We start from the raw sequence: 23,932 nt of genomic DNA on the forward strand, positions 1-23,932 counted from the left end.
CTGTTTTGGTACAAAAGCCTGGAAACGGCAAAACTTGCAAGTATAATTTGTTTTATTCTTATTAACTATGGTTTTCTCTCACCAGTTAAAATTTTCAGAAAGGCAGAAAAAATTACCTTTTGGTAGTACATACAATAAAACTCAAATTTCAATTTAGAAAAATTTCTTGCATAATAAGTTTTAAAAATTTAGCACTTTACCTGTAGTACATACAATTTTAATTTTACCCATTTATTGAGTTTCTTTGGTAATAAGTCTAAATGTCTAAGAATCTTGACAATCTTCTTAACAGGGTTTTACTGCCTATACAGGGTTTGAACTTAAGTAATTAAGACTAGGTCTGGTAAAAAGAATTTGATCCAATTGGTACATATTATTAAATCCTTCAAAATAGTCTCCTTGGGCATCGATACACTGTTGCCAATGTGATTCCAACACTACAAAGGCTCCCTGGAAGTCAGCTGCCGTGACCTCTTTCAGAGACACTGTGACAGCCCGTTGGATGACAGGAACATTTTCGAAACGGTGAGCTTTCATGTTTCTCTTGAGCTTTGGGAACAGGAGAAAGTCTGGCGGGCTGATATCTGGGATGTACGGTGGCTGCGGCAAAGTTGCAAACCCTATCCGGGCACAAAGTTGGTATGGGCTGGAGCGTTGTCATGGTGGAGCTTCCAGCAATCTGCCATTTCCGGTCGTTTCCGTTTAACGGCTCTATGCAGAAATGCAAGGACTTCTTTATAGAAAACGGCGTTGACTTTGTCCCAGAGGTACAAATTCATTGTGGACCATCCCACGCTTGTCAAAAAAAGACAATGAACATTGTATTTAACTTGGACAAAGACATTCTCACTTTCTTGGGGCGTGGGAGTTTGAGGTGTGCCACTCTGAACATTGGCACTTGGTTTCGGGGTTGTACTGGAACACCAATGATTCATCGCCTGTTATTACAGTCTAGAACGTCCAGTTCACTTTCTAACTACTCCATCTCATGGGAAATGTCCACTCGTCATTGTTTTGTTAATGACAACACTTATGGCACCTATTTCGCACACACCTTCCGCAATTCAAATTTTTCAGTAATAAAATTGGGTTTCGTTGTTTTTTTTAGATGTTTAGGTCTTCGGCAATTTATCTTGCACACTAATGATGATCTGAGTCCAGGAGATTTTTTACCTTGGCCACATTTTTGTCCAAACCACTCACTTAAGGACGTCCAGATGGCCGTATGTCTTCAAATGTCTCCCAGCTGAACCACCGGAAAACTTGGACCCTTGACAGGACATCATCTTTGTAAGCCTCCTTAACCAAGGCAAGCATCTCAGAAGCGATTTTTCCCAGACGAAAGCAAAATTAAATTGTGTAGTGCTGCTCCAGCGAACGCTCCGTTTAGGACGTTTTCTGCCATGACAAAAACTCAAATACAGCTTGTGCGCCACGTGATCCTCACTGCGTCGGAGCTCGGACACGACTGCCACCAGGTCCGTGGCCTAGTTAACACCCCCTCCCCCCACAAATCCCCCCCGCCAGGGAGTGCCCTCCGGGCGACTGGAGCTGCATGGAGCAGCCAGTCTTATTACTTTACGGACAAATCCTGTATGTTGTAAAAAAAATCTCACATATTTATTTTAAACATTTTATTAAACATTAAGCAACACAAAATTCAAAAACACTTAACTACACAAAACTAAATAAAAGAGACTGACACTTAAATTTTGAATTACAAAATTCATAGAATTTTAAAGCTGCATGCTTTATACTGATTCCTCACTTTTTTTTAAATGATAATATAAAAATAATACGATGATTCAAGTGCCTCTAAAATGACAATAGGTCCGCTACTCTAATGCACAACATCCAGACGATAAAGATAAAGGTTCCTGTGTGAATACTGCACAGCGAGATTGATTCCCCAGTAATGTTCTTACGGATAGTGAATATTCATTGCACCAGCCAGAGCAGCTTTGGCCGCTTCCTTCCTCGCTTCCTTTTTGTTCTTTCCTGAAAAAGAACATTTATTTAGCTTGTCAATATGATTTGGCTACTTCTGATAATTTCAAATTGCAGATTCTAGGTACACAGGATACAATACTTTCATATTTTTAGATATATTTTAATACCTTTTATCCTACATATTTTATTCTTTCCCCCCCCAAAAAATCAGCAGTAAAAAATCTTTAAGGTGATGAGGTATTTTCAGTTATAACTAGGTTGCTTATTTGTATTTAATGGGTATTCTCTCACCTGTTTGTTTAATTTGGTAAAGCCAATGATGTTATCTTTTTTTTGCATGTTTATGTTTTCACAGTTTATATATTATGACTATATTTTCTTTAGTCACCAAAACAACTGGGTCCTGAAATGGTTCTAGAATTTTTTTACAACATTTTGATGATGAAATAGTGTGAGAACAAAGACTCGTGATTCGTGGGAAAAAAAAAAAAAAAGGCGAAGGTTGAAAAAGGCAAAAGAATCTTGGGAAGTTTCAGAGTTATTACAAAAAAACTGTCTAGAAATCTGTAGCCAAGGTCAACCTGTTAAATTCTATTTCAATTTGAACATTAGACTATAGCCGGCAGCATAGAAGTAAGCGGAGGATTTTAAAAATTTGAGAACATGCCCAGAGAAAAGGTTCTCTCAGTCATACACACTACATACTAGAGAAAACATTCTTCACTCCCCTCCTAACACCACAATCTATGTCTGTTGTCCACTTATTACCAAGATTCGGAGCTTGTGCCTGAAGGCAGAACATAGCCGAACTGGGAGAACCAAACCTTTTCTTACCTTGTGGTAATATGTATATATTATGACTTAAATATGTTAATAAAAAATGCCATGTAAGAATAGAGACTTTTCAACAATTACTTTCAGCAAATATCATTTAACTACTCAATAAGCAAAATTGATTGTTGAAATGTAGTTCAAAATAAAAACTTTTCCTTCAAAAGTTTCAGGCCGCAGTTAATGCAAAGGAATCAAGGGCTGGCTTTACTTCCTCCAACTAACCAAGCAACAGAGGGGAAGTCGTCGAAAGAATGTGGAGGAGAGAATATTGATGTCCGATTGCAGAATGTGATGGGTTAAGACCTTTGCTGTAATGAACTTACCAACTCCAGTATACTCCTTGCCGTCCACTGTTGTTTGCATTGTAAATGTAATATTAGGTGGGTTTCCCTGCCTTGACACCTCAAGGAACTCTATACCAGGCCTCATTTGATTGATTAGCATTACTGGGTGACGCTGTGTTGGGTTGTCTGGGATCTTCTTCAAGGGTGAGGGTCGTGTGAAATCATCCACCTGGAAAATTAACAATGAATTGGTTCATTGAAAACTCAAGTCTTTAACACAATTAATAGTAGACTGCTTGTGTGATTAAATAAAACACGTGGAAAATTTTATAAAAATATTTATTTTTGCACTGATTATAACAATTATGGGTAATATACGGCAAATAAAAATTGAAGAAAACAATTTATTAGGGTAAGTTAGATGCATAAAAATTTTTTTCCATTATAAACTAACCAACCTTTAACTTCGGTACAAACTGTACAAAGCTACACTACATATTTACATTTTTCTTTCCCTGCATATTGGTTATGATTATTTACAAAGTACAGTGAAACCTCTATTTAACAAATCTCAAGGGACCAAAATTTGTTGTGTTTGTTGTAAAGGGGTTTGTTAAATGGAGGTTTCGCACGATATAACTGTATTTCTGACTGTTTAATACAATATGAGGAATTAAACATGAAAAAGTACATAGAATACACTTGTTTAATGGCCAACTATTTGATGCTTAGAAATTTATCAATTCCCATCCGGAGTGCTTCCTGGCGTGCCTTTTATTGTAAAACACGCATGTTAGATGCCCTAGCCTCCATTAGCCAGTCAAAAAGTATCTTGTCCAAATCATCAATTTTACATACTTTCACAAGTTTTCGATTTGTCCCTACCAGAGAAGCGTTGTTTTCGATCTGTTCCCGGTTGGATAATATGGTCGAAAGTGTAGACGCCGGGATGTCGAAACGTTTAGCTACCTATCACTTTTTTTTTCCACCATCAACAGGATCTAAAATTTCTAATTTTATTTTAACGTCAATCTGTCGCCGATTTTTAGGATTAGAATTCATTTTACAGTAGTACCGTGTTGATTTCCGTAACTACGTGTGGAAATAAATAAACAACAGTGACAACTGAAAAAACGTAAATTGTACTCCACCATAGATAAATATATTTGCGTGTGCGCATCTATAACCATAGAAACGCAAAATATACTAGTTGTTCGTCTTGCCAGAGCGATGGTACGAGAGATTTCCGCCACTAGCGCTAAATGTACCCGCCATTTTGAACAAAGTGTGGCATGTATACACGACTTGTGTTATCCATGCTTTGTTTATTTATTGTCTTCCGCGATGGTGCATATTATTTTACGGTTATACGCACATATTTTTTAAGCAGTGAATGCAAAAAAATTAGTGGATGTCTTGTAAGAGATGTTTATTTTTGCTTGTTTTTCAAAAGCGGCAGTTCGTTGTAAAGGGAATTTCACTATTTCGGAACAAATAAAATTCGGTATTTAGAGGTTAAAACAGCATTGATCTTATGGCGGTTCGGCGGGACCAAAATTTTATTTCGTTGCATAGGGTTTTTCGTTAAATAGAATATTCGTTAATGGAGGTTTTACTGTACTTACATGGACAAGTTTTTCAAGGAGAAACATCGTACAATAAATTTCAAAATAACATTATTTTAAGATGAAACATAAATATTTGGTGAAAATCTGACAGTTTAAATATTGATGTTTTTGCATAACATAAGTATGTTTATTTAAAAAAAATTATTTCAGTTTTTTTATTATTTTTTAAAAATGTTTGAATGATGCTCTATTGAACAAACTGTTCTGTAGTACAAAGATTTCCTCTTCTAGAACCTTTTTGAATCTAGAGATGAACTTGTTCAGCTATTTAAACTTTGGATGGCTTCTGTTGCTGTCACATGCAGCCCATCAGTCAGAATCATCTGATTCATTCTTAGATGTTAATGATATGTCTTTTATTTGCTTAACTATAACTGACAAGCCATTATACTTAATATTGTGTCCTCAGTAATTCATTGTGCAATAGTTTGATTTGTGTGATTCATGACAAAACAATACAAAAGTATGCCAGAAGTTGGATGCTAATGTCGTCAGTTAACTTTGACCTTTATGTTCTCATTGAGTAAATTGAACATAAGTTATTTATTAGTGGCAAAATTATGTCACGAGTTTCCATGTGAAATCACTTAATTTTTAAATTAATATTTGCATCACCACTTAAAAAAAATTATTTTACCAAATAAAGCCCTATCAATAAATAGCTCAAAACTATTTTTATTTCATTTTTAAGTGCCACCATTATGATTCAAGGCTCGATTATCTTTGCTGGTTTTGATAGAAGTTCATTGTTGCCCTTGTCTAAGATTAGTAGTTTCTTGTGTTTTCTGTATAAAAATTATTCATAGGCTTACATATAATGCATAAAGATACATTAAATAATTTTTGGAAACCTAAGTAAAATGACCTTAAAATGTACTTAAATATCTTACATTTTCAGTATTTTATATGACCTCTTTAGGTAACTTGAAGATTGGAACCACAAAACCAAATTTCTGTGTAATAACTATGGTTAGAGTACTTTCAAGCTGTGCTGAGTTAAAAGTATGTTGTTTTTAGAGCTGGGCCGATGCCGATCCCCGATCGTAATAATCGGCCGATTTTGTTAATTTTGCCGATCATAATGATCGGCAAAACGTAGCCGATTATTTGAGCCGATCATTGGTCTCCTACTGCAAACTTATAACATTGAATAATTACCTATATCTAACAAATTTCCATGTTTGTTTACGGTACTTTTCGGGAAGAAAATTCAATTATTCATCGAAAAATAATAGGATTTAATAATTTAAAACTAACCGCACACGAAAAAAATATACCAATAAAGTAAACAAATAGCGTATGTTTTATAAACATTGAACAGTTACATACCTAAGTATCAATTTCCACGTATATTTACGGTACTTTCGGTAAAATAATTTTCCATTATACTATTTGCAAAGTTATTTATCATTTACGAACCAAAAACTATGTATTTGTTTACCATTTACAGTTAATATTACCGCAATGGCGAATGGCGACTGTTGTTTAGGTTGGTTATGTGACGCCAGAGATTAGAGTGACGCGTGTCGCGCGACGGAAATCGTACAGATTAATAGCGCTAGTAGTCTTGTGGTTAGTCTACCTCTTCGGGAATTCATCTATTTAGTTTTTTCTCGCTAAATATGGCCTATTGAAAGTTTTGTTTAGCGAAATTAATATTCTTACCCTGTTTAGCGGGAAATAGAGCTTATTTTTCTTTTGTATAAAATCCTGGTTGATGAAGAGTTTTGTTCCCCATTTAGTGGTACAGTAGAACCTTGTTAATCCGTGACGCGCTAATTCGGGAATCGGATAATCCGGGACGATTTAAAAGTGCAGAAAAAAAAGAGAATCTAAAATTGTCAGAGCTTAAAATTTACGTCACGCGGGCCGGTGGCCGGCAAACACTGCAAGCCATCGCGTGGGCTACGCTGTTTGTACCGACCCTTTGTGTCGCCCCCCTTTCAGCTGTCACATTTGTCACTCTTTAAACTTGAGGGGATGTCCTGACTTCTGCTTCCCGTCTCCCGTTTGTTTGAATGTTGTTTCACGTGCTGCTGAGTTACTTTCCGCCCGCCAACGCACAGCAGGCGCCTGGCGAGTGACGTGTCTGGCTGGCATTCGGCTGGTCGAATGAAGGGAGGGGGGTGGGGGGCTACCCTATATTTATGTGTGCAAGGTCAGCACGATCTTATCTTTCTCTCTTCGGCTGTTGTAAATGACAGTGAACTAATGGCTAGGCAGTGCCGTATTTTTTTAAGCCGAGACACTAATTCGAAGACGACCCTTACCTTGAACGGATTATCCGGGTTTATTATTAGTATTATTTTTTTTACAGAATTTCAATAATCCGGGCATCGGCGGGTCCCAATTAACATGAATAATGGGGAGTTTACTATTTTTATCCATCTGCTGCCAAGGCGCAGTAAGCCTCGGGAGATGTTACATCACATGACCTTGGCCTTAACCCAGCTGCACGCTGGTGTCTAAGAAGCTTGACAAGACCTTCCGGGCTTATAATCGCTAGTCCGTGAAATTCGGTAATCCGTGATTATCTTTGTCCCGACCATTACGAATTAACGAGTATCTACTGTATTTCGTATTCACAAATTAACTTACAATCGGGAATTATTGAAAGTTTGTTGGCAGCACTGGGGGGAATAAAATTATCATCGCTGACGTCTACCGGCACACACGAATCACAGAATGACGGAGTTGTGATTAGGTTGAAGATTTGGTTTGACCTTATTACATTTTAACGCAGTTAATTGTGTGTACATGTGTGTGGTGATTTATAAGTAATCATGTCAATGAAAAGTAGTTTTGTCTGGGAATATTTCACCGTTTATAGTGATCCGTCAAAAGCAACGTGTAATCAGAGGTACTTGAAAGGCTCTAATCGGCTCAGAAGATCGGCAGCAGATGATCGGCATCGGCATGATCGGCAAAATAGGTGATCGGCCCAGCTCTAGTTGTTTTTTTTAAACCTTCCTGCTTTTTCTGGAATCAAATTTTCAATATTTTAAAATTTTGTGAATTTATGTTTGTGTCAAAAAATAATTCGATTAGTGCTTATCAAAATATGAAAGAATCATTTTGTGGTTCAAAATGGTTTGAAAGTTACAAGTATAGAAACATGTGTTTAATGGTTGTACATGTAAGCACATATAATTTAACAGTTGATCATGTTAAATATATACACACACACACACACACAAAGTTTTTGAGAAAATAAAATTACACTTTTAACATAATATGTACAAAAAAAAAGCTTAGTACAAAAACCAACAATAACATTCTCCACACACTTTGGAATTATTCGAAATTGCGTATTCTGAAGCATTAGTTACCATAAATAGCAAGGCTAATTTATTTAATGTGTACCAAAATTGTGTAGGAAAATATACTTTACGTAGTATAAATGCATTGAATAACATTAAACTATAAATATGACAATTTATCTTAATATGCTCTCCATCGTATTTTGTATGACAAATACAATACCGCATAATGGGAGATACGTGGTTATGTACTTTATTGTCAATCGGCTGGCTAACTTGCCCGCCTGGGCGTGACCTTCAACTCACATCGCGCACCTTTCCAAACTATCCTTTACCAACAGTGAAACTGATATTACTGTCCGGATAGTTACATTTTAATTTTTAAAAAAAATTAAGTGCTTATTCGCGTATCACCACCTGGTTCACAGCAATCCTGTCAGGTCAATGATTATTTTTTTCATTGCAACATTCATTTAACCTTTTCCACGTGAATCACCTGTTCATTACTGTTCCGGTATCTAATGTCAAATATAAACCCGCTAGTACAACCAACAGCATCAGACTTATATAAACTTTTGGTAAGAGTCCTTATTTCATATGTTTGTGCGCACTGTTGACTTGCTTAAAACTAAAGTGCGACCAACATAAGCATGGCCTTCATGACAATTTGCACGCCGTAATACTTTCTAGTTTTGTCTCAAATACTTTAACACGATGCATTATCAGTGATCAAACACGTACAGTTACCGCAGCTGAATGGGCAGATATTGCTTTTGTTCGCATGAATTCCCTGCCACAGACTAGACTATGAGTTCAAGGCCCGGTTTAAGGCCAGGCGACAACACTACGGCACGGCGGCATACGCGCGGACTTTAAAACATTTGGTCCTTTACACTTCGTAGCCGCAATTTAACTTGCCATAGCTGATGTTTGTATAACAGCCGATTGCGTGACAGACCTGCGCGCGTATCTCTTTCCCCCTTGTTTGGCTAAGTGTATCCTACAGCACATCTATTGTTTACAGAAGTTGAAACAGACTTCGTGGCGTCGTTCTCGCCTTTTTTTTTGCCTGCCGAGATTTTGTGATAACTAAAATTTACAGACGTGCTATTCAATACTGGGGCAGTAAAATTCACATCGCACTAAATGAATCCACGCTATCTGAAGACGTGCTAAGTGAAGGATAGGTGTAATATTCACAGTTATCAACTATTAGCCTATTACCAAACAAATTAATTTTGTCTACCTGTCTTGGTGATTTCATGGTTTTTGGCATTCCTTCGCTGGGTACAACAGTGCCATCGCTCTGCCACTCCAAGAAGAGCTTGTAAATAGCGAAAGAGGTCAGACTTCTCCACGGCACTTCATCTTCCGGGATGTCCGTGCTTTTTTCCTTGTTCTCCTCCCCGTCTGACCCATCATTGTTCTCGTCCCCCTTCTCCGACCCAGACTGTTCCATCTTCACTGGAGACTTGCTTATCATATCCAGGAGGACAGCTTTCAGAGCATTCTCCGACGCAATTTGTTTGGCCACAGTCTTGTTTAGTGACTGGCCGGAATAAACTTTACCCTCTATCTGGAAACAAAAAACTTTTGTCAATATTCTAGAATAAAGTTAAGAGAACATAGGCATACAAAATTGCAACTCTAATTACTTATTTCAAAATATATTTAAAATCATGGATTGCATCCATTAATTGACAAATTTCTACAAACTAAATGGTTTCAATACCAAAGTGGATCTACACATTTACTATGTTTATTTTGTTTGTTACACACATTTGAAAGTTTGCTCATTTCCTACATTAACTTTTGCATTTGAATTTGTTCACTGCAATGGCGTATCCGGCTCAAAATACGTAGAACATTGTATATAATTTTTCCCAATTGGGTGGAGCAGCCTGGCTCCCCCTGGATACACCTTGATTATTTGTGTAAAATTCACCAAAAACATTCAACTTCAACAATTATATGTAAATTTTTTTATAAAATAGTTAAAAATTATGAAATAAAAAAATTGTGTTTTTAATTACGCACCTAACCTAATTTAACGTAACCAACCTTTTATTTTAGTTCCTATTTGCCTTATTTTCCTGAAACTGGTACTCTTACTTATCGAGCCAGAAAATTATGTTAACAAAAAAATACATGAAACCAATGCAATTCATTTGATGAGAAATATGTATTTTTTTTTAAATGCTATATTCCTAAATTAGTGATTAAATCAGCTCATATTGATAAATAAAGAGCCTACTTATTCACAGATTTTCATAAAGAGTAACCAGGTAAACTATTAGTTCAGCAATATTTTAACACAATTTTCTGCTAATCTCATCTGTAATTCTAAACCATTATTATTCTTTTACATATATTTTACAAATATGCTATGTTTTCAATTAATCATGCAATTTTTCCATTACCGTTCAGTAAGAAAACTGGAAAAAAAAAAAAACTTTGGAACACTGTATGTTTAAAACATTTATTGTTAATGATTATGCAGACCCATTTAAACATCAAAAAAGGTTATGTAAATTGCATAAATGACTTAACCTCAACAGTGAATGTTGGTATATGGCAAACTTTTGCGATATGCTATGTCAAATATTCTTAAGCAGACAAATACTCATTATTTCAAAATTTTCAAGGCTGAATCGAATACAAATATTTTATTATTCATATTCCTATTTGAAAATTTGAATATTCACACAGGCCAAGTAATAAGAGATTACAGTAGAACCCTGTTATAATGTTTTTCAAGGGAGCACAAGAAAAAAACATAAGCAGGAAAACATTATAAGCAGGAAATCTCAATTTAGCACTTAACAATGTTCAAGCTTTGTACCAATGGACTCACCAAGCTATGTAAACAACTTTAATGTTAAAACCAAAGATAGTATACTTGATACATGAATTTTCTGAAACAAGCCAACAATTTTTCAACTTCGTCTTGTTCCCTGGTTAAATTATGTTTGTCTTTAAAGATACACTGCCACATTTTTTTGCAAAATTGTCTCACGATTCATGATAACATTAAGAGTGAGAATGTCTACTCCTTTGCCACCTGAAAATGTTTAATTTTGGGATTCCTACGTATGAATGAAAAAAAAAATTATTTGTAAGCAATAGAAAACACTTAGTTATGCCCTCGCTCAATGATTGGCAACTTAAATATCGTAGGACTATGTACGTGCATCTGAATACTCACTGGAATGGCAAAGAAGAGAAAAGTTGAAAAAGGGTGCCAACTGACACGTAACTATGAACATTGTGTACCTTCAGTATACTGCATAAAATTGTATTTTAACAAACTTCATGTATTGTATGGCAGTGATTGTAAACATAAACATACATAAAGGAAACTTTTTATCATAAGTGTTGGAATAATTTGGTTTTAAAACATTTTTTCCCCATTTATTGAATGTTAGAAAGCAAACATTATAAGCTGGAAATTACACTATTTATGAACGTTATATGCAGGAAATAAATACATTGTCCTTATGGGGGAAATATTGGGACTTTAAAAATATGACATTATAAGCAGGAAAACATTATATGCAGGAACATTATAACAGGGTTCTACTGTATATTGATTTTAATTGCAATTTCTTCGATTTATTCTGGGATTTCTTGGGGATCCAATACACTCAAGTCTTTGTTGTGTTCCGTGGATAAAGAGCTTTGTTCAAAATTACAGTGGCCATAAGAATGTGATAAAAAAATATAAATTTTTAAGTTGATGGTATTGGGGTCTATGCTATGGCCCATGAAAAAAAAAACTATAAAAATTTTTTCCAGAAGTCACACTATGGCAACATTATTTCTTCGAAATCTACCTAAAAATTACATATTTAGCTACTTGATACATCTGGACGTAAAAATTAACGACTTATTAAAAAATCAAATCCTTTATCTTAGAAGCTAAATTTTCTTAATTACCTCACTTTACAGTAATCTTACTCATGCAAAATACAGTTGCAAGCACTTGCTGAGATGACTAGATAGTTACCTCCACGTTGGCTTGGTACGTAACCTGTCCGAGAGCATTGATGTGCTCCAGGAAGTTGAACTTGGCCCCCGGCACTACCTCAGTCAGAACCACGAGCGCACTCTTTGGTTGCAGCATCTTGCGCAGCCTGGCATTCTGGCGGCGCCTCATCACTGCCTTGCTCACCTTGACTACATAAAAAACAATGCACCACACAAAAGTTGACAAAACTATTTCAATTATCAATATTGACGACATTATAAGAGTAAACAGGGGTGAAAATATTTAGGATACCAGAGGGGGGCCCCATGGAATTAAATTTATCATTCCCATTTCACAGATTCAATCTTGCAAGTGGGCCCACAAAATAAAGGGCTTTTAAATTCCAGGTAGAATTGGTGTACTTGTACAAACTCCAGCCATTGTGTTTCAGGAACTCAGTACACAATTGAGATGTGTATGGGCAGACATGTGCAGTCTTTGCTTTAGGCTAGGTTTTTTAAAACTAAGCAAGAAACTTAAGTCTGCCAAGATGCAAACTATTCAATAACAACATTTTCAAATAACAAACTATGCAAGAGAAGCATCAGTCAAATTTCAACTTGGTGTGTTTCAGCTTGCATTTCTGCCTTCCGTATTTGAAGTGAAGTGTCCCATAAACTTATTAATAGACATTATATGCATAAATGACAAAAAAATGTTTTTATAACATGAAATATGTTTTCATATGGTTTCATGATAAACATGAATTATCAAAAAGAAACCTGGAGAATTGTTATAAAATTTCTAGGTTTTAGGGTTAGCCAAGCCTTGCGACTTGGGTGCTTTATAAACAACGGTGATTTTCTTGCATTGTTGCATCACTTATGAATCCGTACTTAGGGTCAACTAACCTTGAAAAAGTGATTGGTGCAGAAATAAAAATACTAGGCCTATGCAAATATTTGAATACGAATAATAAACTATTCATACCCAATTTGACCTCGAATTCTAAAACTCTGAAATAAGAAACACTAGTTTCCTTACACTAGTTCATCAAATTCAAACATTTACAGTTGAGGTTAGGACATTTGTGTAGTATGAATACCCTTTTTTGATGTTTTAATGGGACTTCATAATCATAAAAATGAACACAATATGTGACAATTTAAACATGCAACAAGTAATTTAAGTTTTTTTCACTACTGCCTGAACAATTAAAAAAATAACTTATTTGTCATTTCAAACTTGAAAAAAAAATATTATTTTTATTCATTTCGTCACACCAAATATTGTAGCCTCACAAACCAGAAGTGGAAAAATAAAAAGTACAAAATAAACCTCAACAACCATGTACACAACCACAAAAAAAAAAAAACACACACATTCCATTGCACACTGCATCAATCTAACACACTGTGACACAATAGCAGCTTCATTGTGTATGTACCTATGATGAAACAAACTTTGTATATAAAAGAGTAAATAATGTTTTAAGATTCCAAATGGAACTAGCAGAAATTGTGTTTATAAAAAAAACAATGACATGAAGACAGGCATCGAGCCATGGAACCGATACCTGTGGCAGGATGGTGAAGAGACTGCCATGAGGAAGGGGTGTCTACTCTACCACATTCAAGACAATTCTCGCCAAGAAAAATGAAGTGCAACGAGATTCCAACTAATTTTCAGCATATTGAACTTCAGTTTTTTTTTTAAATTTTCAACAATATCAGACTTAAAAATTGCTTGTTTTATTGCTGCGTAGCTGTCAAAAATTGTTGACAAGTTAAATTTTGAAGTGGCTTGGGCTTGATTCTGTAAGTTAACTGCATCAATTTCTGGACCTGTTGAAATGATTTCTCGTGAATTGAACGAGTCAATGTCCTCCAAGAATGATTTTCCAGGATCACCTCACATCCAAGATGACAATGTTCGAAAATATTTCTGGCCAGTCACAGCAAGTTTCACTCCTGTTGCAGTTTTTAGACGCGCAGCAGAATTCAACAATTTTGCTGTCTCTTCAGCAAAATTCCTGTCACTGACAAGCTTGAAGTCTGTCTTTAAATCAGTTTTTCACATAACTTGTGGGTGTAGGGACATGACAACCCTTCCAGAAATTCCAAGAAATAAACATTTTTTGCAATACTTGTTTGCAAATTTCACCTGATACATAAGCATGAAATGTCTCAGCTAGTTTAGTTTTCTCTTCCTTAAGTTTTTTTACAAACAGAGATGTTTTCTTCTTTAGTAACTTGCTTAGTTCCGGAACTAGATGCTTGGCACCTATCTGTGTTCATCTTATGTGATGTTCAAAATTTACAATGTTTTTCACGGATATCTTTTCTTTTCCAATCTACGAAACGCATTACGAAACTTGCAGCACATTATAATGGCTTTTTCGTTATTGAACACACAAAATCCTCCGTCTTCATACTCTTTAGCTCTATTGAAAACACCCAAACTTTCTGCATCTATACGGTTATTAAAACGCCACAAAAAAATAACCATAGAATGCCAGAGATACACATTACAACCATTTGGAAACATTAAAGAACTTAACGTCTACAAATATGCACTCGTCTAAATAAACTTAAAGAACATATTAGTACCACTAATTCAAAGTTTGATATTACATACAATTTCTGCAATTGTTTCGCTAGAGGCTGAAGTGATGACGTTTATCACCACTCTTTACTCTATGGGTGCTGCAGAAAAACAAAATAGTCAAGATGGCATCTGCATATAACCACTTAGTATTGCAAACAATGTTTTGTGCATGTTTGAGAATGATTCAACCTTTTTTTTTTTTTCGCAGAAAAAAGTTAATTTCAAGCAAATATCATGATTCTATAAAATTACACATTATGTGCAAGTGATTATTTAAAATTTTGTAATTTCATTAACAAAATTTGATTATCCCTAACTAGTGAACAGGAAAGATATTTTATTATTGTAGAATAGAATGAGACTGCAGGAGAACATGGGATTGTACTCACATGGATACGGCCTCTTCCTCATCCACGGAGGCCTCGGCCTTTCCTCATCTTTATCTTCCTGAGACATTTTTTCAGTATCATTCTCCACCTCCACTGCCCCCGGCGACGGAGAGACAGGGGTCTTGACAGGCTGCTGGGGCTGGGGCTGAGGCGGAGATGCTGCCTCCGACTTGAGTATTCCTTGGAGAGGCTTGGGGGCAGGGGGCTGCTGTACCGCTATGGGTGGTGGGGGTGGAGGGGGCACTACCTGCTGCTGTGCCTGATACTGCAACCACAGCCACCAGGGGATATACCCACACACTCACGTCACCGGATTTTGCACTCAGGCATACGATCTAGTGAACTCTGGGTTAAGGTGTCCAAGGTTCACTCCTGCAGGGTTGCCAACGGCGCCACGCGGAAAACAAAAGTGACAACTGTGAAACGATCGGCTACTTTCCGAAAGTACTTCACCAACATCACGTTATAGCATCTTGGTGTGCTATGACTGACATCGCTGAATACAATTTCACTTTTGTCTCCTATTCAGACCATCTCGTGGCAACACAGAAGTGTGACCTTCAATAAGAAAGACACGTTACACCAGACCACAACCGGAGTGCATATCCTTGGCACCGATGTATAGCTATTTCAACCCTGAGTCATGGGAAAGGGGGGAAAATGCAACAAAAAAATTAGTGAACACATTGCATGAGAGCTGAAAATGAAATGCACATTACTTAACAACCACTCTTAAATAAGCCTACCAAATTTTTTGGCACAAGAACATTTGATACTTCAGTTTTGATTAGACAAGCAGAATTATGTTCAAACAACGTTCTATATGTCAAAAAATTATATTAAAAAAATACATGTATAATTTCTTTACCGTTTAGGAATTTTGGAGTTTAGATTAATTCTGTACATTTTGTGTGTGTATGTGTATGTGCATGAGAGAGAGCAATTATATCAGTATTATACATGTCCAAGTGCAAAACTTGTAAACTATTCAAAAAAGCACTATACTTTAACCTAATGAAATACTTGCAAGTGATTGAGAATTCATCATTATCAGCAATTTAAACTATTAAATCATTGAGAATGGAGAAAATATATTAACAGGCACAATTATAAACATGCAGTTTATTTCAGCATTTGAAACACACCAAATAAATTAAGTTATTTCACTACTGTAATGAAACGATAGTGAAATGAATCTCTTCCACGACTGCAAATACAATGATTAGACACATTAGATAGGTAAAAAAACAGTTATATGTTTTGTATCACATACCAGTGTAAAAAAAATATAAAAAGCTACGGCCCTGTACTAAATCAATAAAAAACATAGAAACTATTAGTCGCATGACAAAATTTCTCTGCGCTTCTTTGGCTTGCAGTACTCAAAATCACACATTAAAAGTTAGACATTTCAATGGTCACACCTGATCAGCTAACTAGCCTACAGATTATTTTTTTCTCATTCCACAAAACAGTTTTAAATTGTCTATATATAGTCACTTGTATGAAATTAATTTATTGATAATGATAAGAAATAATTATATAATTGAGGATGTGTCATTTGATGCTGTGTGTCTTTTGTTACTTTACCTGCACTGTCGTGAAAAACAAATAAACAAAAAAATAATCAAAACCAACATACGTGAAATTATCAACACAATAATTGGTTTTATGCGTAACATACGTACACTGGTATTAGAGGTGTTGATGTGCAAGTACCTGCTGAGTGTTGTATCCCTGCTGGTTTCCTCCCGAGGAGAAGCCCCCAGGCTGGGTACCGTAAGAGGAAGGGTACCCTTGCGAGTTTGGTGGTGGACCAGAGGGTCTGGGAGAGGCACTACCCCTCTGGCTTGTCTGCTGCTGTTGCTGCTGGTGGTACATCACTTGTGAAGTCCCACGACCAACTCCACCTGCAAAGCAACCCGGCGGTCATGCACTCATAGGGCAATGTGTTCAGCAAGCTCACTTTACGATGGCTGAACCAGAGGCGGTGACAGTTTGACACTTCTTATCGACCCTCCCGACGTTTCAAATTATGACCAATGACTCAATAACTAAGATGTTTAACAGTCCCACTACAATCTCTGGTGTCATGTCATCTTGAGCTTTGTAATTTTTCAAACATTTTTACAATCGTCAGGCACTATTACAGTTAAACCCTTTATTTAACATTATTACTTCAATGTACAATTAAATGAGTGTTTCCAGCTTTAACATGATCATAAAATAATTTTCTATGCAGTTTCCAGCAAATTGAGCATGGTCACTACAATAATACAGGGTTCTTACCCTCTTGGGCAATCAAAATTAAGGAGTTTTTAAGGACCCCTTTAAGGATTTTAAGAATTTAAGATATACATGAATACCTACAAATATTTAAGTAAAATAAGGCATTATTTTTGAAGTCTACAGTACATACCATTCATGCAAAATTACGAATTACAATTTTAGGAACATGAAACCCATTTCAAACTACATCTTGTATTAGAAGATAGCCAATAAATTAAATTAAAATACTAGTAAGTAATACACAGCTATCATACAATATAGGTACACTGACATTATCAACACATGTAAATGTAATGTTAACTAAAAACTCATTATGATGTTCATTTAACAGAAACTACACATTGTTTTTTTGATAGAAAGCAAGGAAAATAATAAGCTAAAAATAAAACATTTTTTTCACAAACATCTAATGTTGCCTAAATATATGACAAAAGTATTAGTTTTTCAATTCTTTCACTCTCTTTTCTATTTGTTGCACCAGAGATTCAACTGACAATTTTTTTTATCTTTTACACATTTTCTTGAACTATTAGACTTGCAGCACTATACCTAGCCTATAAGAAAATAAATTACACAAAGTTCAAAGTTAATATAATGTGAATTGAAGTTAGGTTAGCTACATTTAAAAAGGTATGGCAAACATTTTATTTGTCGCAAAAGTTTGATCATAACTAAGGTGAAGGGTTGGATCTGTAAGCTACAATGAAACAATATAAGCGTTGAAAAAATTTCAATTCTTAAACAAATAAGTTTGGAAAACACATGTAAGCAGTGCAGAGAAATTTTAAAAATCACATATGATTTTGCGATCACAATAAAATGAAACAATACTATTCCCCAATTCTAGTAAACGTAGCATCATTTAAACACACTAATTGAATAAACTACAAAAACCACAATGCAAATTTAAATACGCCAATCCCTCACTTAGCAAGTCTTCAGATTCCACAAATTCATTTAGTGTGGTGTTAATTTTACTGCCCCAATCTTGAACAGCACTTCTGTAAGTTTCAGTTAGAGCAAAATCTCCACAGGCAAAAAAAAAAAAGTCGGAATGACAACACGAAGTCTGTTTCAACTTCTGTAAAAAAAAAAAAAAAAAAGCAGATATGCAGTGGCATACAGTTAGCTATACAAAGGGGGAAGAGATGCACGCACAGGTCTGACAACTATCAACTGTTGTACAAACATCAGCTATGGCAAGTTAAGTTGCGGCTATGGAGCGTAAAGGATCAAATGTTTTTACCTAAGCGTGTATGCCGCTGTGCCGTACCGTTGTAACCCGGCCTCAGGCTGGGCTGTGATAAACTCAGACTAGCCAATGGCAGGGAACTCGCACAAACACAAGGAATATCTACCCATTAGTCTGCTGGTAACTGTACGTGTGCAAGCACCTGCAGCTGGAATCATTGTGGAATCATGGCTTCCAAATGAGAGCATAATGCTTCATGTTCAAGTATTTTAGACAAAACGTTCTGTAAGTATTACGGCATGCAGATTGTCATGAAGGCCAATCTTACGTTGGTCACACTAGTTTTAAGCAAGTCAACTGTGCGCACAATCACACAAAAGAAGCACTATCAAACGTTTATATTTGACATTATATACCGGAACAGAAATAAACACATGATTTACATGGAAAAGGTTGTTAAATGAATGGTACAATGAAAAAAAAAAAATCACGGGCCTTACAGGATTGATATGAACCAAGCGTTAATACACGAATAAGCACTTTAATTATTGAAAAATGAAAATGTAATTATCCCAACAATAATATCAATTTCATTGCAATAAAGGATGGTTTGGAAAGTTCACGAAAAATTATGCGATGCCAGTTAAAGGTCACGCCCGGGTGGGGAAGTCCATCAGCCAATTGATGATAAATATCTCCCGTTACAGTGTCAAATTTGTCATACAAAGTATTTGATTGTAGGTTTAAAAATATAAATTGTGTGATATTTATTATTGAGTGTTTTTCTACGGATTTATATTACGTGCAGATATTGCCCCCCAAACATTTTGGAACATTAAGTAAATTAGTCCTGCTATCAGAATACGAGATTTTGGATGGCAAAAACATTTTGAGGAATGCATTAGTCATGCTAAGTGAGGGATTGGTGTATAGCATTTCTCAGACATAAAACAAATATAAAGTCTATAACAAGCTAACTACAAAAAAAATAAAAACCCTTCACATGTACTTTCAAGGCACTTTCACCCATTACACCAACATCCAACACTTTATTACACTGTACACACATAGCTTTGTGTTTACACTTTTCATATTCAACGCAACCACTCCTTGAACTATTTTTTCAAAAGCCATGTGGCTTTAAAACACACTTTCCTCCAGGCATTTTAAAGGAATCGTATCACAAACTACATCAAGCTAAACATTGAATGGTCTGCCATTAACCAAATAAACATGGACATGCCACACTGAATTCTGGATAATATTAGTTCATGTGTCACACACACCCAGTGTGTAAACATGCGCGGTGCATGCACCAAGCATTGTTTATTAAACCCAGTAATATACTGAGATAGAACCCTCACTTTTAAAACCTAACAGTTAGCAGAAGTCTTAGTGAAGTTAATAGGCGCCACCGTGTCTAAGGGAAATGGACTGGTAAATATTTACAATCGCGGTAGATGCCAAAAATAATGCCAAAAATCCGAAAATACTTTTATTCTATGCACTTTCACTTCCTCTTTTCAAATCAACCGGCGGAGATAAGAAATTCCAAATACTTTAGGAGATATCGAATTTTTTAATTTCATGATATGTAGAGTCGCGGTAGATGCCAAAAAAAATGTAAAAAATCCTAAAATACCTTTATCATATGCTCTTCAACTTCCTCTTTTCATTAAAAGCGGCGGAGATAAGAAATTCCAAATACTTTAGGAGATATCGAATTTTTTAATTTTGCAATACAAGACCTGTGGAACCATTCGAGCGGCGCCATTTTTGTTATTTTGCCGTGTTCGTGAATACGTGAATCGTGAATGCGTAATTAATAAAATGGTTGATTAGGTCAGGTCAGTTACATTATTAATACTTTCAAACTAAGCCGACATTAAAAATTATTTTGTGAATTAATTTTAATGGCTGTTTAGTTTTAAAATATTTATAATGTAACTGACCTGACCAAACAAACCCGGACAGAGGGTGAACAGTAAACTAAAATGGTCGATTAGGTCAGGTCAGTTACAATATAAATACTTTAAAACTAAGGTGATATTAAAAATAATGTGAATTAATTTTAATTATTCTTTAGTTTTAAATTATTTATAATGTAACTGACCTTACCTAACAAACCCGTAACAAAGGATGTACAGTAACAACTCACGTAATTTTTTTTTGTTACTTATTACTTGCGCAACAATATCAAAATAACAAATAAGACTTTAAAATTAGAAACGTTAAAAACTCACGTAAGTTGGAGGCGGTAATTAAACACCGTTTTAAACAATAATTGAACTAAATAATCACGTATTAGTTCATTTGAATTCTGGCCTATCACGAACAATCACGTGACATCATTATCCAATAAAAAAATAGATACTCGTTCTCGTACGTAAACAAGAAACAATGGTGCACGCACGCCACAGGAATGCGCTGGTTTTGTGCTGAAATTTAAAAATTCGATATCTCCTAAAGTATTTGGAATTTCTTATCTCCGCCGCTTTTAATGAAAAGAGGAAGTTGAAGAGCATATGATAAAGGTATTTTCAGATGTTTAGCATTTTTTTTGGCATATACCGCGACTCTACATATGATGAAATTAAAAAATTCGATATCTCCTAAAGTATTTGGAATTTCTTACCTCCGCCGGTTGTTTTCAAAAGAGGAAGTGAAAGGGCACAGAATAAAAGTATTTTCAGATTTTTAGCATTTTTTTTGGCATCTACCGCGATTGTAAATATTTACCAATGGACTTTATTCTCGAGGCGTGATGTCGCCAGTGTGGTGACATGACTCATTTCCCCCGTGCACATTTACACGACCAACAGAACCTACGTTCTTACAGCATCCCACATGCAGACAGATACATACATGAGGTCACACTACGCGAGTAAAATATAGTCCACTGCATCTCAGGTGTCACAGGCCACACAAAGCTGTGTTTGCTATGTTGGTGACATTTCCAGGTGTTTAGTTCTCTATTTTTATAAAACACCACTGACTTTGCTCATGCACAGATAAACAAAAACACGTTTTACGCGTAATTTTGTTGTATTTCTGCATTCACTTTTTAAGAAGTTTATTTTCTGTAAGTATTGGACTTTACGCAGTCAATGGAAAGATTAATTTAAAAATTATGAAAATATTCACGTTTACAGAATAAATTGATGGAACAATATAGAAGGCAGGATATAAAGGGAAATGCCTGGGATTTGTTCCAAGTGAACCCTATAAAATTGAGTATAATTCATCCTGAAATAATTACTGTGAGAACCAAGCAAATCATTATCGTTGGAATCATCGCCCAGCATGCGTCTCTCGGACATCGCGAACCAGACTATCCTGAGTCGGATACAGGCGTATCCAAACATGGCAAACATCAAGAACATTGCGTAAATTTGTATAAGGCCTCAGTTAAGAATTTAGCTTTATAATTAAGCAAGTACTAACCGACAGCATTCAACAAAAAATAGAAAATTATACTTGTAATTATCAAACTTACAGGAATTAAAATTTTTTGATAATTTGTTTTGACAGTTCCAGTCGACGCCGACAATATACTCAAACCAAAATGGCGGAATAAACGTCTAAACCAAGTAGTGGCTTATTAGCTACTGTCATTAGATAAAATTTATTAAAGAAATGCATTTAGTTAAATAGATATATACATATATATATATATATATATATATATATATACACACACATAATATAACGTTAATATTATACGTTATGTTTAAACTCACCCTGTCGACGAGTATTGTAAGACATTATAGCTATATAATAAACTGGAAATTTTTAGATAACTCTTCCTCAATTAAATACTTTTTTTTAAACTACCTGATTAACTTACAATCACTCAGTAAATTTGTTAAAAGTCAACCAAAACAACATACAACAGTAAATACAACACAAAGCTTAGTCAAGTACCACGAAAGTCGATGATGCCAAAGTGAGCAACGGAAACGGAAGAGATATTTTTTACAAAGAGAACATAACACACACCAACATTACAAACAACGCAACAATTCTATATGTATGGTCGCTGAGAAAAATTCTGAAACAGCAAGAAACAATCCGAAAATAAATAAATTCAGTTTCTTTTACAAAGAAAATTACTTAAATATTATTGTAATGATAACAATTTCATTGCGTGTTTATTACTAAACAAAGAATATGCGAAACAAATGTCACAAATATTAGTTTTTTTTTAAAAAAAATATTTTCTTTTCGGTACCAAAATCTATTTACTTATTTCAAATGTAAGAAAATGTAAACATGAGTGTGTAAAACTTAAGATTTTATCAAAATTTCGGTCACCCGCGGTTTCGTTGCTTACACCCAGGGTGAGCCTAGCCTGAGTGCAGTGAATGGTGCTGGATAGTTTAAATCTATCACGAAGAGCGCTAGACTAGCTTACAAATTAATTAATTGCACTTTTATGGGTTGTCGACCACAGTGTGGTCCATTAAGGTAGCTTCTGCTGGATGTCGCTTAACAAATTAACTACCGGAAAAAGGGGTTACTTTGTGACAGGTAAATTGACTGTGAAAATCAGTAATAAAAATTATATGATGCTCAAATAGATAGAAATTTTATTGTAGCTGTTTCAGAATTTGCGCTGTAACCTGGTGCACTAGCATCGAAAAGTTTGGAAGACATCCTATACTTCAATTCTAATAATACGACACAAGCCGTGACACGGAAAAACTTTATTAGCCTCTACTTAAGTTAGGCAATCGGATTGGTTGACAATTTAATTGGCGCAATAATTTAATGGTATTTTAACTCAGATTGTTAGGTGAAATTCTTTTTAACCCTCTGCACGGAGCACCGGCCTGTGGGGCCGGTATAGTTTCGAATTTGAGCTGTAGAGCGTGCAGGGTGTCACCCTCCTCGCCCTTCTTCTAAAAGTGTCTCAAAGCATTCTCGGACAGCACATGGGATAGGCATTAGATAGGGCCTAAGATTGCTTATTGAAGACTGTGGAAAAGACTTGTGCCAACGTGAGAAAGCTATTTTAAACTAAATAATTTTATAATTTTATGTTTATTAATTAGACTTTTATGAAGGAATCTGATTTTATTTTCGAAATTTACTTTAGTTTACTTGTTTAAAATCATTCATGCTAAATATATTATTTCTTCGATATTTTGAATGTAGGTGTTGGTGACACTGTTAGCTTAAAAATTTAAAACTGTTATAGTTTGAATATGAAAAGAATGCAATTTGGTATTACTTTGAGTTATTTAAAAATTTGAGATAGAAAAAATTAAGAAAAAAGCTTTTGGAAAATGTTTTGGGTGCCGCACTGTGAAAATATTAAGCCTAGAAACGATGTGAATAATTTAGAATGTAGGGTACATGCTAACAAGCCTGCCAAATATGGAATAAAATTGGTTTGCCTGGCTGACACTCGAAATTTTTACCTTTCAAATGCCTACATTTATCTCGGTAAAGATAGTGACGGGATGACTCTCAGTGCTGAAGAAAGAAAGCTGAAGAAGCAGACGCAAGCAGTAGTACGATTAGCCAAGC

The 23,932-nt window shown here is 35.3% G+C and overlaps 1 protein-coding gene across 1 annotated transcript; it reads right to left on the reverse strand.

Moving 5' to 3' along the window:
* Positions 1–1,619: 1,619 nt before the first annotated feature.
* On the reverse strand, positions 1,620–22,403 carry LOC134532682 (double-stranded RNA-specific editase 1). Its single transcript, XM_063369379.1, has 7 exons — positions 22,141–22,403; positions 16,639–16,829; positions 14,920–15,184; positions 11,963–12,132; positions 9,203–9,532; positions 3,108–3,297; positions 1,620–1,998 (listed from the first exon to the last, which is right to left on the reverse strand). Exons 1-7 carry the CDS (start codon positions 22,163–22,165, stop codon positions 1,922–1,924), a joined length of 1,248 nt encoding a protein of 415 aa, XP_063225449.1. The 5' UTR covers positions 22,166–22,403; the 3' UTR covers positions 1,620–1,921.
* Positions 22,404–23,932: the final 1,529 nt, after the last annotated feature.

This window comes from Bacillus rossius, chromosome 6, assembly GCF_032445375.1.
Source record: "Bacillus rossius redtenbacheri isolate Brsri chromosome 6, Brsri_v3, whole genome shotgun sequence".
Lineage (NCBI taxonomy): Eukaryota > Metazoa > Arthropoda > Insecta > Phasmatodea > Bacillidae > Bacillus > Bacillus rossius.

Excerpts from the sequence above, each read along its gene's own strand:
- LOC134532682 (XM_063369379.1), bottom strand. The coding sequence starts at position 22,165 with ATGTCTTACAATACTCGTCGACAGG. Across the intron at positions 16,830-22,140 it reads TTACAATACTCGTCGACAGG|GTGGAGTTGGTCGTGGGACT; the intron begins GTGAGTTTAAAC and ends GTTGCTTTGCAG. Across the intron at positions 12,133-14,919 it reads GAGGAAGAGGCCGTATCCAT|TCAAGGTGAGCAAGGCAGTG; the intron begins GTGAGTACAATC and ends TTTTTTATGTAG.